Consider the following 17,606-nt stretch of genomic DNA (forward strand, 5'->3'; position numbering starts at 1 on the left):
CAGACAGAACGGTGACTTCTTTATGGGTAATGAAAACACGGGGAGGGTGCTAGGAAGCAGAAACAAAAAGCAACAAACCCTCTGAAAATGTGTTTGTACAAACTGAAGGAAAGCTTTGCCTAAAGGTGAACTGCTTGTTATGATGCCTTCAAGTTGAGATGTCTGAGAGCCATGGGGGAATTCAGACTGGCATGAAAGCCAAAGGCTGTGAGCACTGCAGGCAGGATGGCTGTTCTGGGCACAGCTGCGGGCCTGGTGCCACACCAACCCAAACACTGCGTGGGCTTTTGTTCTGTGTGTGGGAGATGATGGGTCCCAGGGTGGTGCTGCTGCTGTCAGCTGCTTTAATAAAACCTGTGCTTTTCAGGGGGTGCTGCTTTATCAGGCCAGCAAAAACTCCCCTCTCCATTTTTGTGACTTTTGGTAATCCTTTGTCTGGGCTCCTCACAGGTGGGTGCAATCACAGTGAGGCAGCCCTCACAAGTGTAGCCTGATTGTGGTGGCTGCATCTGAGCAGGGAGGGCAGAGCTAAAGGGCTCCCAGCCCAGGTGTCTTGCTGCAATTTATAGGAGGGAAGAGGAGGTGAGATTAAGAAGGATCAAATGTTGATCTGGCCAGTTTATTACAGATCTTAATTAGGGAGATGGGGAGGGGGAGGACAGACACTGTTATGAATTTGGGTAATGGGGAAGGGAAGGAGAGCAGTAGAAAAGATAGGAAAGAAGTAAGGAGTGTTTATAGGAAGCAAGAGGGAGAGAGTCACCACCATGGATCCAGTGTGGTTCATAGTTCAGTCTTTGATCTTCAGTAGTGGTGGGTGGTGTTCTGTTGAGGACAACGGTGGCAACTTTTCAATGGTAGTAAAGTGGTCGAGTCAGCTCTCTTTGGAGTGACAGCTCAAATCCAAAGCGGTTGAGTCAGCTCTCCTTGGAGTGGCAGTTTCTTCTCAGTGGAAACAGCTTTGTTCCCATCTTCCTGGCCTTGCCAGCAGACGAGAGAGCAGGGAGGCGCCAACTTGAACCTTGTCTTCACAGCATACAGTGGCATCATCCCCCAGTCTCCCGTAACAAACAGGAGTTATTTGGTCACAAGATAGATCTTCCACCAGTAAACAGTCCTGAGCACTATCTTCTGAAGGTAAACAGCTCCAAAGAAATGCTTCCAAATGTAAAATTGTCCACACAGTGATGTTGATTGCCACACAGCAACACCGATCTCTCATCTCCTAGAGTCTTACCAGAAGAAATACCTCAGAAAGCAAGCTTTGAGCCAGAAAGAAGGATTCATAGACCAGGGCAGGAGGCAGGCAGGTGAGGGTGGCCCCATCTGTCACTGCAGCCCCAAGCAGGGTGCTGGAGGAGCTCTGGGCCGAGCACCCTGTGTGTGTTCCCCTGCAGACGCTGCCTGCAGGGTCTGGGTGTGAGCTGGTTGTGCTGGGTGTACCTGGTCAGGCCTGGGGCAGGGGAGGGCTGTGCTGGAGCAGCAGCTGCAGCAAGGGGAAGGGAGCTGGGTGCTGGGCTTGGCTGCTGCTGCTCGCAGGTGAAGGTGTGGTTTTAGTTGACACACTGTCCTTCGGACACTATGAGCTGGGTCATGTGTTACAAATTAAAGTAGTCTTTCTGCAGTGCAGCTACATAATGAACTGGGTGCTTTCCATCTCACTCTATCTGCTCTATGCCACAAACCTTCCCTATCCTCCCTCAAAGGCACTGCTGGCAGACCAGGCCTTAGAGGCACACAGCAAAGGTAGGTGACTGCTTTGCTACTGCCCTCGGTGCTGTGGTTCCTTCAGACAAGTGACCGCATCCCTGGATAGCTCTGTGGCTTCTTCCCTTGCTCAGAGTTGAGCTGTTCTCCCACGCCTGTGTGGTTCCCTGCTCACACAGCCACTGGCAGCAGGCAGGGCAGCGCTGGTTCAGACACACACAACTTCTCTGACAAGAATGGTGTTAATGATCTGCACTTCAGTGCCCGGTGAAGAGAAACTGAGGCTGTATTTTAGTAAGGATTTTATTGATTGTTGTCCTATAAAATCATAAAAGTCTTTGATTCCTTAAGAACCGTGTCTGAGAATAAGAAAAATGCTTTTAAAAAAACATTACAGCACTTCTGGAAAAAACAGGTATGAAAAATACATACAGTGTATTAAAAATCTGAATAAAATTAATGCCTGGATTTATACATTCAGTTATGTGTTAAACATCTGCCTGTGTACAATAAATCCTTTGTTAAAATATTAGCAGTATTTCTACTATGTTAAATAAGACTCTGTTCAATGTACAGTCTGTATCATTACCCTTTAATCAGTCCACTTCTTATAAATTAATCCCGAAGTCTGGAAGCTGCTGTCAGGCTGCCAAAGGAAGCATTTTTGTACAGATGTCTTCCTAACAGCTTTTCAATTGTTACAGAGGTACGTATTTACAAAGTTATTCACACATTAGCACACTACATTCTATGTAAAACAGTGCCCAGAACCTTTTAAAAACCACGAGGATTGACTCACATCTTTCTCTCACTTAACGCACGCAGAAGCCTGCTCTGTTGTGAGCTGGTCCATAAAAAGGTGGAGATTGCTGTAATGCAAACTGTCATGTCTATACAGAGAAAGGAGGAGCTGGAATTAACTTAATTCTGAGTGCATTCTGTTCACGCCATGCCAAGTAGTTCTTTTTCTTAGTGGAATTTCAAGGCTAAACTGCAGATGCAAAAACAGGCGTTGTGTGAAGTGCAACTGTGCCAGGTCTTCTCCAAAGCCAAGAAGGGTGGATGTGAACTGGTCCACCCCAGGGCTCCCCTCCTGTTCTGGGGTAGGGGAAGACACAGATGCCCACTCTGCTTTCCACACCTCTCCTTGCTGCTGCCCTCACTGTTGCTACGCTGAAGGCGCAGCAGCTTCATCAGCCCCATGGGTCTCATTACTGCCCTCCTGGGTTTGGCTGTGGATTCAGCACGATGCTAACAAATGCTAATGATGATACTCAGTGAACTATACTCATGATGATGATAATGATGATACTCAGTTCAGTCGAACTTTTACCTCCACAGAAGGCAATAACTCATTTCCTCAGCAGAGCAAGAAGGAAGAACTAAAAAAAAGATAGGAAAAAGCATTTCATGTTTACTGTAGGCCCCATCCAGGCAATAGCTTAGTATGAAGCACCTGGGAAGAACTAAGAACAGACATTTCCAGCAGTTACACTGCTTTAAAACACCAGGAAACATCCTGTGAGTGCAGGCATCTCAGTTCTGAACCAGAGCCCAGGGCTCAGGTTGTTGATGCTAGTGAGGAAAAAACACATTCCTATGTTATGTGTACAGCTATTTTTCTACAGCTTGAAATTAATTATTTTTAGTGGTAAGTATTAAAAAAAGTGGCTCAAATCTTTAAAGGGGCAACCTAGCAAAAGATACTGGAAAAGCAATCACTCCCACAAAAGCATCCAGAGCTAGAAGAGCTTTTGGAGTGGAGACACAGGACAGAATGGCCTCAGCATTTGGCAAAAACTGGGTTTCAGGAGAATCTTCCTCGAGGGAACAACGTAAGGCACAGGAGGACATCAAAGGGCTCAAACTCTGTATATTAATATTCTTAATGAAAACAAGCTCGAGTCTGATGGTCATGCTAAAAAACGTATCAGAGAATGAGACACTCAGTATCTTTATTTTGAAAAGCTGGTACCTCTTGCTTGCTTTCACAATCCCTTTCTGGAGCAGCAGGAAGAGAGCACGAGCTGTATGAGTAACACACACAGCACACAGCACCACCACACGAGGTACAGCTGGCTCCTCTGGAGCTCGTGTCAGTAACTCACTGCGTCCTACAGAATGTGGCTCACCCTGGGCTGCTGCTGGACAGGCAGTCCTTCATCAGTTATATGCTGTTCATTGTAGCTTTTGACAACACAGGGAAGTATCCCATTCAACACCTTCTCTGGTTCTGGGAATGTAATACTGCAGCTTTGAGGAGCTGGGACTCGCTTCCCCCAGTGTTACGCTCCTGTTCTCCTCCAGCTCCGTGTATGTATTATTTGGTGAGCTTCTGGTACTCAGCCTGCTACAGAGGGGTTTTAAATTTGAAAGAAAGAAAGTAAAAATCATCAAGAAAACAGATGGAGAAAGAATACAAATGGGGATGAGGGAACCAAAGCTGAAAGGGAAATCTCATGTAAGGAAAAAAGAAAGTATGGCTGATCTCCACTGCCCAGGAACCTGATTCTCATAGAAACTGCCGTTATTCAAGCCAGGCATCAGTTCAGAGCTCTCAAAACGTGAATCAAAAAGGGCTATCTGAAGTATCAGTGCTGTCACTGTATTTAATGCATCTGTGCCTCACGTCTTCCATGCAAGAGCTGTACTGTGTGCAGCTGTGCCTCTGCTGCCAGCAGTTTAGTGCAAATCCTGCAGCACAATATGAGGATGCTGAAATCATCTACACGTTTGTTTCAAGTCCCAGCAGACGTCCCATGCGCTCCATGTTCTTGTCAATGGTGGCACGACACGTGATTTCCTTCGCACACTCCATGGGAAACCACCCTCTTTCACCATCCCGCAGTCGTTCCCCTTCATACCAACCTGCACAACGTGAACAAAGAGTGAGAACCCTTCTCAAGGACTTTGAAGGACATTGTGGCAGCACTTCTCAGCTGTGCACCTGTGCAGTGACAAACCCGGTGCCTGATGAAGTGCCCAGCTCTACATTTTTAGACAATTCAATTTCATGTCTGTGGCTATTTCACATGTCAAAACCACCCAACCCGTACCGTCCCCAGCTCTTTATCTCTGTAGGCTACGACAGGGATGAGTTACTTATAGCAAGTGCTGCTTAAACAGAGGCTGTCCTTTGGAAACCTGAACCAAAAGACTCAGGTTTTAATTGGAAGCTAATGAGGAAACAAACTCATCTGCAGTGCTGACAGGTTACCACCACCAATACTCACCATCATTTACTTTTTGATAAACCAAAACAACATCTGCAACTTGAAGAGACAGCTCGTCTGACTGCTTTGCTGTGTAAGTTCTGATGATCTCTACCTGTGTCAAAGCTGTAGAAGAAAAAAAAAGCTGAGGTACACAATTCCTGTAACAAATCTTCTATGAAGATGTGTACGTCCTTAACTTAGAATACCCCCAAAAAAACAAAACCCAAAGGCAGCAGCGAGTGGCTTCCCCATCACACAGCAAACACTGAACACATGGGAAGGGGCTGTGCTCTTTTGTTAACAGACTGGAACAGCTCACCAAAGCAACATTAATGAACACGAACAGAAATCACGGAGCAAAACAGAACTCAAAGAAATGCCTCTGGACAAGGAAGGGATGGCAACTCCACACGTGCTGGAGTAACAGAGCCCAGGAGAAGCAGGGGTCTGTACAGCATCCGTGTACTGAAGGCACCACTAAGGGGCAGTGCGTTTCAGTCCCACGTCACAGTGCTCACTGCTGCTCGAAGCTGAACTTACTGGTTCTGTCTGTGCTCTGCCTGTCTCTGTCTTGTCCAAGCACTGTAATCCAGCGAGCTCTTTCACTCCTGCAAAGAGCAAAACCAAGCTTATGATTATATCGTATGTAATCCACCTCATGTCTGAAGCATCTGACAAACATAATAAAGCTGTTGTAATACACAGTATCAACAGGTTGCCTCTGAGCAGGGCTTGGCAGCACAGTGTACTTAGAATGAAAAGCAAGAGTCAGGAAAATAAGATCTCCATGCACACAGGGCACGTTTCTGTTTCCAGATGTGCTGATGTGGGAAATTTGAGAGACAACTCAAATCAAGTCCTGGACGGAGGCCTGAACACATCACTGGCCTTTGGATTGTCCATCAGCATTTCTGAGGACAGCAGAAAGAATTATTTAGATTCTAAGCATCATACATACAACAAGTGCAAATTACTACAGCTCAGTTTGGAAAGGAGTAGAAGATGCAGAAGCGATGTCAAACCAGAGAGGAAAATAAAGCTAATCCTCACCCAGGTAACAACTAAGCTAAAAACTTACTTGTTCTAGCTTTGAATTTTGGCAAACAAGGATGTGAATTCCATTTCAGTAAACCGGTTTTATCTCATGTTTGTTGAAGGGCTTTGCTGTCAGTACAGGTTAGAATAACACGTGGAGCTGCAGGGCTGAAGCATTTTTGTTCTGCCACTGGTTTTTAACTCAAAATAATGAACATCTGCCGTCCCTAGAAGCCTGATCTTTTCACAAAACATCTGAGGACATACTGAGCTTGTTTCAACCAAAATGTGAAGGAGTATACAGTGTTTTGCATATGCTTAATTTTGTTCTTAGCTTTAGAAGCATGTTACTTACAGATTCACGTTTCCTTAACACAAGAATTGCATTTTCTTTCAGACAAATGACAAAAATGGGGTAATTTCAGACTGCCTTCCAGTCCAAATATTCCATTCTTCATACATCTGAGCAGCATTTACTTTATGAAAATACTCCCACTGGAGTCCCCCTCTCCCCACGGGCAGTATTAAATGAAAAATCCAGTCAAGAAAACACCTCTTCTATCTTTCAGCCCATCTAGGAAAGCCTCTATTTTACACATGAACTCCTGTAGCTTTTAATGTATTTTTACAAGACAGTGAACGTTTCATGCATAAAAAGACAATCTGGAAATCAATAATATGAAAACAGATGCCAGCACCAATGGATAAGCTCATGCTAAACGACCATTCAACGACAAGGAATGCCTGCAGCAGAGCAGCACCTGTACCTGGGAGAAGTGCCATAAGGATGGCCGTAGGACGCAGGCTCTGACCCAGCCCTGGGCACAGCGCTGCTGTGAGCTCCCGTCCTGCACAGCTCCTGCCCAGAGCTCCTCCTTCCCTACAGGAGCCTCCGGCTGCTCCAAGTGGCAGAACAGGAGCACACAGCTCTACAAATCTGAGTTGACATCAGTGTTCGACGTGCAAAGCTGTGTGCAGTGAGCACTGCAGCCCGGCCTCAGCTGCACACTGCCTGCCTGCCCTCGAACCCCAGGGTTTGTCTACAAGCCGTGTATGCAGTTCACAATAATCTATAATCTATAAAAAAACAGCTTTCAAATCAAGTAATTATTGTCAGAACTCTTCCTCTTGATGACAATCTGCTAGACTGCTATTTATACCACAAACCACATATAGCAAAGCAGTAACAAATCTGTAGAACAAAATGTCTTTTTGTAAGAAGACCAGACAACTAAAAATGCGCCTCATTTTTCCCCAATAAAAAAGCATTTCCAAACAAGTCTGAATCATCTGCTTACTTTATAATGAGATCTTTAATAGATATCATTAATGATCTGTAGCTTCTTTCAGGGTTATTCTAAACTCCAAAGGCAAACCTAAAATGCAAATGTTTCCAGGCTGGGTTCCGTCTGGAGCATTCTGTGCTCTGTGCCTTCTGTCCTGCCTCCAGCTCCCGCCAAACAGATAACATCTTTCACTTTTGTGAAGGCTGTGTGAAAGTTAATGGCACCACAGAGGACCGGGTGCCTCTTGGGGACTTGCACCAGAAAGAACAAGATGCTGCTTGTTGTGCTGTTCAAAAGCAGGACACCCTCCAGAACTGCTTCAGGAGAACAAGGACCACCTCTATCCCAGCACAGCTCCACAGCTTCCCCAGGCGATGCCAAACTCCTCCTCCCAGTCACTGCTGTGCTGTTCCCACTCCCACATCATCCAACCACTGTTACAACTGTGCACAAACCACAGCTGCAGGACAGCAGCACGCAGCCTTCACACCCCATGTCTGCTTGCTACCACCACGCCTCAGGATGCAGCTGTGCTGTGTTATAAATGCCACGCTGCTCAAATAACTACTGGGATAAGCTGCTTGGGAGAAACCAGTACAGAAGAAGTAGCAGAGCAATCCTGAAAGAGTCTGCAGTGAGATTTTTCAAGGTTGTCCTGTCAAGACCCACAAAAAGGAAATCTCCTCACCCAGCGCACGGAAGGCAGCATTTCCCTGCCGGCCAGCTGCTGTGCTGCAGGGTGAGATGGGAGCAGAGCTGGAACTCAGCCCACCACTGCAGTGCTCCTCACAGAGCGCTCCTCAGGAATGCACCCCGCTGTCTTTCAGCCCTGAGCGCTGTTCTCAGCCACCTGCAGGACAGCTGTGCATGCAAGCAGGCTGCAGAATGCACGATATATGGAGTGCTTTCAACTGCAGTGCACGAGCTGCTACTCTGCTTTCCTCTAGGCACTTGCCCTCAGGGCATAACTTAGCACAGAAAGGTTCTGTGTTCACAGGCAACTTCCAGCTCTCAGAAGAACATGTGTCAAAGAAGTGTTTAAACAAACGTACTTATGCTACAACAAGTGGGAGCTCAGATACCTCAGCCACATTTGCAGATCAAATGGGATTAGAGTATCTCAAGCTGGAAGCACAAAGATTGTGGATCCCAGCACCCAGACCCACAGAGGACCACCCAACTCCAGACTATCTCTAAGAGCTCCAGCAGCTTGTGGCCATGCCCACTGCCCTGTGATGAAGAACCTGGTGTGGCTGCAAGCTGCTGTGAGGCCTTCCCTAAGGGAAGGCAGGCAGGTCAGCAAGTGAAAAGCTACTGCAGAGAAGCTCAAAGAGGTATATGGCTTCCTCCAGTATTTTAACATTTTATTTTGCTATTTGCTGTTACTTACTGAGTTTCTGTTCCCAGAAGCAGCTCCACCTTCTCTCCTGCATGGTTACTGAGGACGGACAGTCTGAAGAGGTGAACTGGGGAGCTCTGCCGTGAGTACAGCATGGCTGAAGTGTTCTTCATGGGAGAAGAGGTCAGGTCCTCACTGTCACACTGCTGTACCACCAGCTGATCCCGTAAGGAATAATCTGTGACGTTGTAACTCTCCTCACTGCAGAACAATTAAAACAGAAACAAAAGGCACAAGTTCAGTGTTAGTTTCCACTAGGTACCTCTGGAAGCAAATCCAGTATCAGAATCTGCTTTAACCACACTGAATGGCACAATTCTGATTCTTTGTATCTTCATCTTTTCTGCACATTTCTTTCTGAAACTACCAGCTTTCCACTGCCTGCAGTGCATTGCTTCATATGCTCACCTTACTCCACTAAAACCAGAAATGAGGCACAGGAATGGTGTAGTTATGCATTTCCTTCTGTACCTCCAAGTGAATGACAGACCTTCGTTTTAGAATAGGTGAGAAAAAAATGCACTTCCCTCTTCCTTATGCCCATAGAAATATGGATAGGCAAACTGCTTCCCAACAGAGCACAATCAACCTTTAAAATACAGGATCATCATCTACTCCTTGTCCACCTGCAGGTATAAGGTGCTAAAATCTACTTTACATTATTCTGAAACTAATTACATAACATCATCCAACTGTGACTTCTAAAAAGAGGCAAAGAATCACAGAATCATAAGGACTGGAAAAGACCTTTGAGATCCTCAAGCCCAACCCCAACCCAGTGCCACCATGCCCACCAACACTGGTAAAATTCCTCTGTGAATCTCCTTCAGCGACGTTTAATTACTGTCAGCATTATTACTTTACTGACAAAACAATTCTCGGCAGCTTGGAAAAAAAACATGGTTTTTCAAGCAGCTGTGAACAGGTAACATTCCCAAGCAGAATTTAACCTTCAGATGATTTCCAGTGCAAGAAGTCCAGCTGCATTCCACTGTCAAGATAAACCTCAGAAGCTGACAAGCCATTGAGCACTGAAAGCAGACGAGATTGGAGAGGTTTTCTTAGGGGGTCACAGAAAGCAGAATTTTCAGTAAATGTAAACTCAGACTCAAATATAAGCCTGCAGTCTTGTACAGCACTCAGGATGTTGTAGGTAAATTTTCTGAACACTCAGTAAGGCAGTTCTACTTTAGTTGCGTGTAGCAAAGCTTCATTAATTGAGAGGTTCTCCTGAACTCACAGAATGCAGAGCTAGCTCACCAACAGTTCTGAGTACCAGCAGCTGGAGGAACAAAGCAGATCTCCATGGTCCCAGGAGGACACACTGGAAAAAAGGAGGTATCAGACTTTCGGTAGAGTTGTAAGTCAGCCATGTCCTGTTTTTAGCAGAGCAGTTACAGTGTAAGCTTACAAATCTGCAAAAAGAGAATCGCCTCTGCTGGTCAACTTCAACCCAAGGAGCAACTCGTAAAGTGACCACTCTTCTGAGGAAGCTCCGTGTGCCTGACAGCAGACAAATCCACATCCACAGCCTGCAGTTACACTCATCAGCTGTGCAGGAGAGATGTAATCACAGTCCTTCTTATCCATCCATGTTTGGGGTTAGAAGAGGAAGAAAGATGAAAACTCACTGCGATAGGAATGCATACAAACATGAAAGCATCATGCACGAAGTAAATATCCTCCATCTCAGCAAGGCACTGCTGTCATCATACTCTGCAGAACATGGAAGAATTTCTTCACTAGCTCAGAGAAAGCCATTTCTCAGGTATGGCACCAGTAAGAAAAGCCACTGTGCGGTCCATGTGCATCACGAGGCAGACTGAAAGAACTCAAGATGTGAATTACGTTGCCTGCTACTCCGCTACTCGCTGTGTTGCAATATTACCTTCAAAATCCAATGTCAACACACACTGTTGGTTTAAGGGACCCTGTAGTGGGAGTCATGGCCACAGCAGTGGCAATTTGCAGTTCAGCAATGAGATTAAGGAGAAAAAATTAAAACTGAGAGCTGAGCAGTACGGAAATGCAGGTTTTTGTTCTCCAGAATCGATGTGACAGGTACCACAACATCACTCACACGTCTCCTTCTGTGCTTTTCTCAATAGTACTGAGTATCACTCAGCCACTGCTTGCCTGACTTGGTCAAAGTGTGATGGAACAACTGCCTGTCCTGGTGCTTCAATTTCAAACAAAAGGTCAGACTGTAGCTCAGGATGACTACGATTAATAAAGCATCATTAAATTTAAGAACAAGAACCCTGGTGCATCCTAAGAACGCCCCAACACACTCTTTGTATTTGCTCAGCTAAAACATAGTACTTTTCCTTACAAAAAGGCTTCTGGAGTGCTAGTTCACTTGCTATTCAAGGTGCAGTTCATCCAATGACAATTCTGACATCTGCAAACTGTTCCTAAAATGCACGTGGGCAGAACCCAGCTGTCTCTCACAGGGCAGGCAGCACCTCACACTGCCACTGGGCACAGCCACCACCACGGTGCTTTGGGAAGAGGAGCTCTGGGCCATCCCAGCACACACAAGTTTCTGCATATATGGCAAACTGCTCACACAGGACAGCTGAACTTTGGGGAAAGGATGAAGCAGCATGATTGCAGCACTAAGTAATTAGTATTTTTAGCACAGTAGAGTGATTTTGTTGTGCAATGTTAAGAATCTTTTGAGAAAGCAATTGTTGCAGTAAAAATACAAATATCTGAACTCGGCTAGCAACAAATATTTCTGTCCGTTGCTGCAGTGTCCATGGTAACACTGGGGGAAGGAGAACAGCTCACCAAAGCTCAAATGTTATTAATGACCTATTCACTTGGGTCAGTGCATGCTTCGTGCCCAGAGGATTCGGGAGGTTCACACAAACCCTCTTCAGTTCTGGTTTGTTCAGGGGGTGTCGTTCAAGTGACCAGATCAAGCTGATTGTTAAGTTTGCTTTAATTTTAAGTTTAATTTAAAAACATTCAGGACATTTCAATTCCAACAGCTGGAAGATGTTATAAAACAAAAGCCCCAAAGCTTTAATAAGATGCATTGTTATAAAAATCTGCATTATAATCTGGACAACCAGCCAGTAAGCAACGTAACAACACAGATAATAAACTTGTCATTGTTTTCCTAACTCAGACATTTACTTAGCTACCAACACAGCCATACAACAACAGCAGGCCCATGAGAAAAACACAGCTTAAAAAATGAGAGAGGGCTCTGGTGAGCAGCCAGAGATGTAACAAGGGGCCGTGAAGGGAACGTTCCGGCGGGACTTCGATCAACACTGAATCATGGTCACAGCATTAAGAGCTGGGGACAACTCTATTAATTCTTCTCCTCACCTGCATAGCAGGTTTTTGAGTTAAATATATTTTCCTCCATTTTGGAATATTCACATTTTCTTCCCAAATTTTATATTCTACCTCATTCCTCATAAGTTCTGATTAAAATTATGATTTGAAGTTTCACAGAAGAGCATTTCTTACGAACAGCTGGAATTTGGCTCAGCTGATCATCACAAATGCAAAATCATCCTTCCAAACAGTTTTCAGCCTCAGGAAGGTTTGTCTATCAAGTGTTATTTAACAGCAACATCAGAGGATGCAAATTCCATTAGATTATTCTAAGTCTTCCCTCAAATCCAGTGATAGAACTTTAAGTGGGGACTACTGGAAGCATCTTCCCATAAACCTCTCTCAAAGTAATTCCTATAACTGTATAAACAGTTTCACAAATTTTGACTAATTAACACGTTTAATCCACCTTTCCTCCTGTTTTACACTGCAAATGTACCAGGCCCTTTCAAACCTCATTCATTTTCTCCAATTAGCAAATGGCTAGAAAATACAGAGAAATTCTGTGCATGCAATCAAGTTTGCCTTTCCCACGGCAGGAAATGTTGGTTTTCATTTCCCTTGGGATGAGGCACACACAACAGTCACAATAACTTTACAGGACAACTATATGCTGGGTGGTCTCTCTGTGCTGCAAGAGCCAAACACAAGACTTTGTACTGGTGAAGCTCTTACCTCTTCTTCTTGGTGATGATGAGGACATCATTGAAGAGGAAGAAGTACACCTGCTGTTTAGAAGTCCTTTTAGAAAAAAGTCCCGTGTCTTCTACATAGGCTGTTAACTCGCCCCTTTTCACTAACCATCGTGAAGAAGAAACCAAAGGAAATGGCTAAAAATCAAGAAAATAACATTTTAATCTTTTAAAAATAGCTTTTTTTTCCCCCTCCTTTTTTTAAGATCAGGAAACGTCTTAAATATTCGGAAAGAATCCCACTTGAATAAACTCAAAGTGCAGAGATTAGGGGTACAAGCTTTAAAGTATCTTTATCATCCATACCATCCACAAGGAAGAGCCTGCAAGTACTTGAAAATTCTCATATTCATAACCTAATTGCTCATCCATGATAAAAACGAGCACCCGACCACTCGCACCTCAGGGTGGAAATGATGCCCTAAGAAGAGGAAAACTGCTTGTCTGCTGCTGGCAGCAGCTCATTCCCTCACAGAGCGCATGGACACGGACGGGACTCGTCAGGGCTGCTGTCCCTGACTGCTGGCAGGAGCCGGGCTGCCCACGGCACTCAGCTCTTCACAGTGCTGAGGGCTTCTCCAGCAGGCACGCTACCTCTGTCCCTCCATACGCACAGCAGTGCAGCTGGTTCCCTTGGAACCATTACAAATCATTACAAATTAAAGAAGCCTTCAACTTTTTTAGTCTTGCCTCAGACTGATTTGTATCTTCGCACATCCAGAAGAGACCACAGTGACTGCTCACCTGGATTTGGTCCTCTCTGCAGACATCCACTGGAACTACACTTTCGCTATTCTGCAGATGTACAGCAGTGACCTGTCATAACCTGCCTTTATTTCAGTGAGTATTTCTTAGAAAGAGCAGACAGGCACTGGCACAGGCTGCCCTGGGAAGTGGTGCAGTGCCCGTCCTGGTGGTGTTAAGGAAAGGGCAGATGTGCACTTGGGAACATGGCTGGGTCAGCACAGGATATATGGGTGGCTGGAGTGGATGATCATAAGAAATCTTCTCCAACCTTGGTGATTCTATGATTCCATATTCTCCAATTCAAAAATGCAGGATCTGATTTAAACCCATACTTCCTAGGTAGATTTTTATCCAAGTCTCCATCTCTGTTAGTGAGTCAGACAGTCTTTTTAGAAATCACTGTCATTTTGAGTTCATTAACTGACACTGTTGCTCATCTCACATCTGTGGCTTATATCAATCCAACCTTAAGTGACAGTCCTTGGAGAAAGTGATAGAAACACCTCAATTAACCACACAGCTTACAAAGGACCGATTTAGCTCAGTACTCTGACATGACAACGCAGAAGAGCTTCCAAATTTCATCGCTGTAATCTAAGTAATTTCTGAAGTTTATGAAAGCATTTAACTTAAAAGAGGTCTTACACTGAATCAAAACTCTGCAGCTTCAGTACATTTTTGTAAGCAGACAGCTTCACATATTTACCCTTCCTGAAATGCAGCAGCAGTTCCCTGTGATGATACTAAATGTGAAACATCAGACCACAGAGGTTACACCACCTCTCTATGGGACTTCACGAAATCAAAAGGCTGGGCTACGTGGTCCAGAAATGATAGAGCAGTTTGGTTCTTGGACCCAAGTTTTTGCAGAAAATTCCCTTCCTGGCTCTAAGCACAAAAAAAAAAAAAAAAAGAAAAACCACATCTGAATCTTCATTAAAAATACAGAGCCTACAGATGAGCCATGTACAAAAGTGATGTAGATTTTAACAGCTTCTCCTCTGCTCCCATGTAATGCTCTACAGTCACAGCAAAGAAAACAATAAGAATTACAAAATGCTGTATGAGAAAAAAACATAAATAGTTTACCTGATTTATAATGGTTATAGAATAGAATCATCATGATTGTTCTTCAGATAAAAGCTATCTTAAAGACTTCTAGAGCATGAACTAAAAAAGCTCTCTAATCTCTATTCCAAATGAGTTCATCAGATTTTCCTAGTCAACTGTATTCCAGAGGCATCTTGTGCTTATTTTAATATTAATTTTCCCTTAATTGCCAAAAGAGTACGATGTGTACATCATCTGCTTTCTGTGTAAAAGAAGCCATCAGAACTTAAAATGTATTGAAACTTGGCCAAAACAATCCAGCAAGCATTCCAGCTGGCACCTGCTCAAGCAGAAGAAGTGTAAACCACTTCAAATTTAAGAGGTGTGGAGGGAAAAAATCTTGCATAAAGAATACAGAAAAAAAAAATAAAGTTCTATTATTGTCATGAAATCAGCGAGAACTGCCAGTCCCAGCACGCACACTGCAAGGATCACACAGGGCCTGTTCCTCCTGCAAGGTCAGATCCTTATCCTGATCCCCTGCCAACAGAAAAATGGGTACTGAAAATCTCCTAGGTGCTTCTGCAGGTAAGGAAACTGGGAAGGAATGTGGGAAGCCAATCACCCAAAGTTGTCAAACTATTTAAAATTCTATTTTAGATTATCCAAACACCTGAGACTATTATCCACCAGTGTTAGCAGATGCTGTGATGTCTCTCAGGAGACATTTCCTTTATTCTTGTTAAATAAATGTTATTCTCAGCTTTTAGTATGTAAAATAGAAATACTTTGGACAATTTGAGAAATACCTTTTTGGAGACAGGATTTACTCAGAACAAGACTGACGACTTAAAGGCATAAATCCATACTTCAAATGTGATGACAAAAACCAACCAACCTTCTCTCAAAACTATACTCATTATGTAGTGGGATGAGGCATAAATCACAGAAATGGGACTTTAACAATGAATACGAAGAAGAGTCGATGGACTTCAAGAAGTATTTTGTACGTAGAACAAAACCCCACTAACTGTTGTTATTTCTGCTACAGATTTCACCCTGCTGCAATCTGGATGTTCAAACAATGTTAGGATCCCCTCTTGGACCAACACCATTGGTTGGTGCACCTACTGGCTGAAATCTCCTGGTCCAGCAGTGCTGTCAGTGAGCAGCAGGGCAGGACAAGGGCAGCTCACACACCTGCTCTGCAGCATTAACTCACACCTTGACAGAAATGGGGTGCTGAACTTTACCTCTCATTCTCAGAAAATGCAGTGCTGTGGTGCTAGAACTCAACCAATGAATTGTTTTATTTCAGCTGCAATAGATAAACAGGCGTCCCTTTCTGCTGCTGACCCGACGTGGAGAGCAAGTAACACTTCCTCAAACAGGTATTAAAAAACCCTTGTTGCTGTAACATACGCTAACTCACTGCTAATAGAAGGATGTTTTTTTCCTCAGCTGAAGTCTGAAATCTACGCAAAATTTCAGAGCTGTCCACAGCTCATGGCAGTGCCCATCAGTGTAAGGAAACACATCAGAAGTCATTCACACTCTGCCTCACAATGTGCTCAAGTGAGAAATGCAATTGCTTTGCCATGCAGTACCTCCTCCCAGAAATGTTTCTTTGTCTCAGATCAGTCAATTCACGTATGAGGTACACAGGTTCCATGACATGGCTGCCATTGCAGCAGAGAACTGTGATGCTTCTCATACAAATCAGAAATGATGCTGTGCATTTCTCTGATTTTCTTTATATGAGAGAAAAGAGAGAGAAAGGCAACTCAAAACCTGACAGCCCTCAAGAAAACCAGTGATGAGAAGGACACAGGCAGAGCAAAGCATGGCACCATGCAGTATTTGTGACAAAACCATCCTGCACATCTTTATAAACTACATAAAACAGTGTAAATGTCATATTAGGTACTCCACCAGGGACAGGCTTTCATCCACAGAGGTAGACCAAAGTCTGGGCATACATTCCTCAGTAATCTATGCTACTTTACTCTTAAAAAAAAAGTTCTTATACTCTATTTCCCTAAAAAGTCTCACCTCAAAGCTTAACAGACCTTGCTAAAGGTGCAGCAGTCCTCAGTTACTCAAGTTTCCAGAGCTTCAGCTACCTTAGAATATGAATTTGTCTTCCCATTAACTGAGAAGTCACATCAGGATTACAGCCTGCCCTAATTTACTTTGTGCTGGTAATGAAGCTACCAAAACTTAACACGCTGTCAAAGCTCCTCCTATGCTAAATGATTTTGGTTCCTTGATTTAATCATACCTTGATTTTAAATTCCAGCTGGGAGTTAATTGTGTACATCATTTCTGTCCTTTCCATTTTTCGAGCACCTTCATTGCATAAACGCACCAACTGAAAAACAAGACATTTGCTGAGCACATTTCATGTCCTCACAATTTGTAATACCAGCAACTCTTGTTCCTTGATACAACACTTCTGTGGAAGCATTTACAAAGATCTGACATTTTCACATTCAGTGACGATCACAATGCTTTCAAGATGCGACTGAACGCACCAGAGTGACCTGGTCAGAGCTGAGAGCTGCTTCTGCTCTGGGACCAGACCGGATGACCTCCTGAGGCCCCTCTAACCCACACCATTCCACCATGCTATAATTACTATTTCTTCTTCAGCACAGCCCTCGTGGTACAAAGCTACAGCCAGAAGACCTGACTGAAAAGAGTTATACTCACTGATCTAAATGAGCACCCAGCCCCACAAAACCCATCCTTCCAGCCTGACAATCTGTGCTGCACACTGACATGGCTATCACATGCATGCAACTCCTTCACAGAAGAAAGCCCCAATACAAATACTGCAGTGCCATCTGGTTGGACTCAGGCAAACTGCTCTGGGGGTTGGCAACCCTGCCCACAGCAAGGGCACTGAAACTAGATGATCTTTAAGGTCCTCTTCAACCTTGGCCTTTCTATGATTCTCTGAAACTACCCCAGGATGGTTTCATTGCAGTGACGTTTAGGACACAATCTCAAAGCACACACCATAGCCTTACTGAAGCCTGCACACCAGGGAAAGGCATGCACGCTCACAGGTGCAGTAAGAAGGGCATCAAATCACATTCCCTTTAACTCCATAAATATC

The 17,606-nt window shown here is 44.3% G+C and overlaps 1 protein-coding gene across 1 annotated transcript in view; it reads right to left on the minus strand.

The window, feature by feature from the left end:
- Positions 1-1,996: 1,996 nt before the first annotated feature.
- ARHGEF26 (Rho guanine nucleotide exchange factor 26) overlaps positions 1,997-17,606 on the minus strand; it is a 40,087-nt gene continuing 24,477 nt past the window's right edge. Inside the window, exons 9-14 of the mRNA XM_031555033.2 lie at positions 16,767-16,856; positions 12,672-12,826; positions 8,634-8,843; positions 5,463-5,530; positions 4,941-5,045; positions 1,997-4,575 (exon numbers count right to left, since the gene is read on the minus strand). Coding sequence (XP_031410893.2) covers positions 4,433-4,575; positions 4,941-5,045; positions 5,463-5,530; positions 8,634-8,843; positions 12,672-12,826; positions 16,767-16,856 — 771 coding nt within the window. The 3' untranslated portion in view covers positions 1,997-4,432. The remainder of the gene's footprint in view (positions 4,576-4,940; positions 5,046-5,462; positions 5,531-8,633; positions 8,844-12,671; positions 12,827-16,766; positions 16,857-17,606) is intronic.

The sequence above is a fragment of the Meleagris gallopavo genome, chromosome 11, assembly GCF_905368555.1.
Source record: "Meleagris gallopavo chromosome 11, MGAL_WU_HG_1.1, whole genome shotgun sequence".
Lineage (NCBI taxonomy): Eukaryota > Metazoa > Chordata > Aves > Galliformes > Phasianidae > Meleagris > Meleagris gallopavo.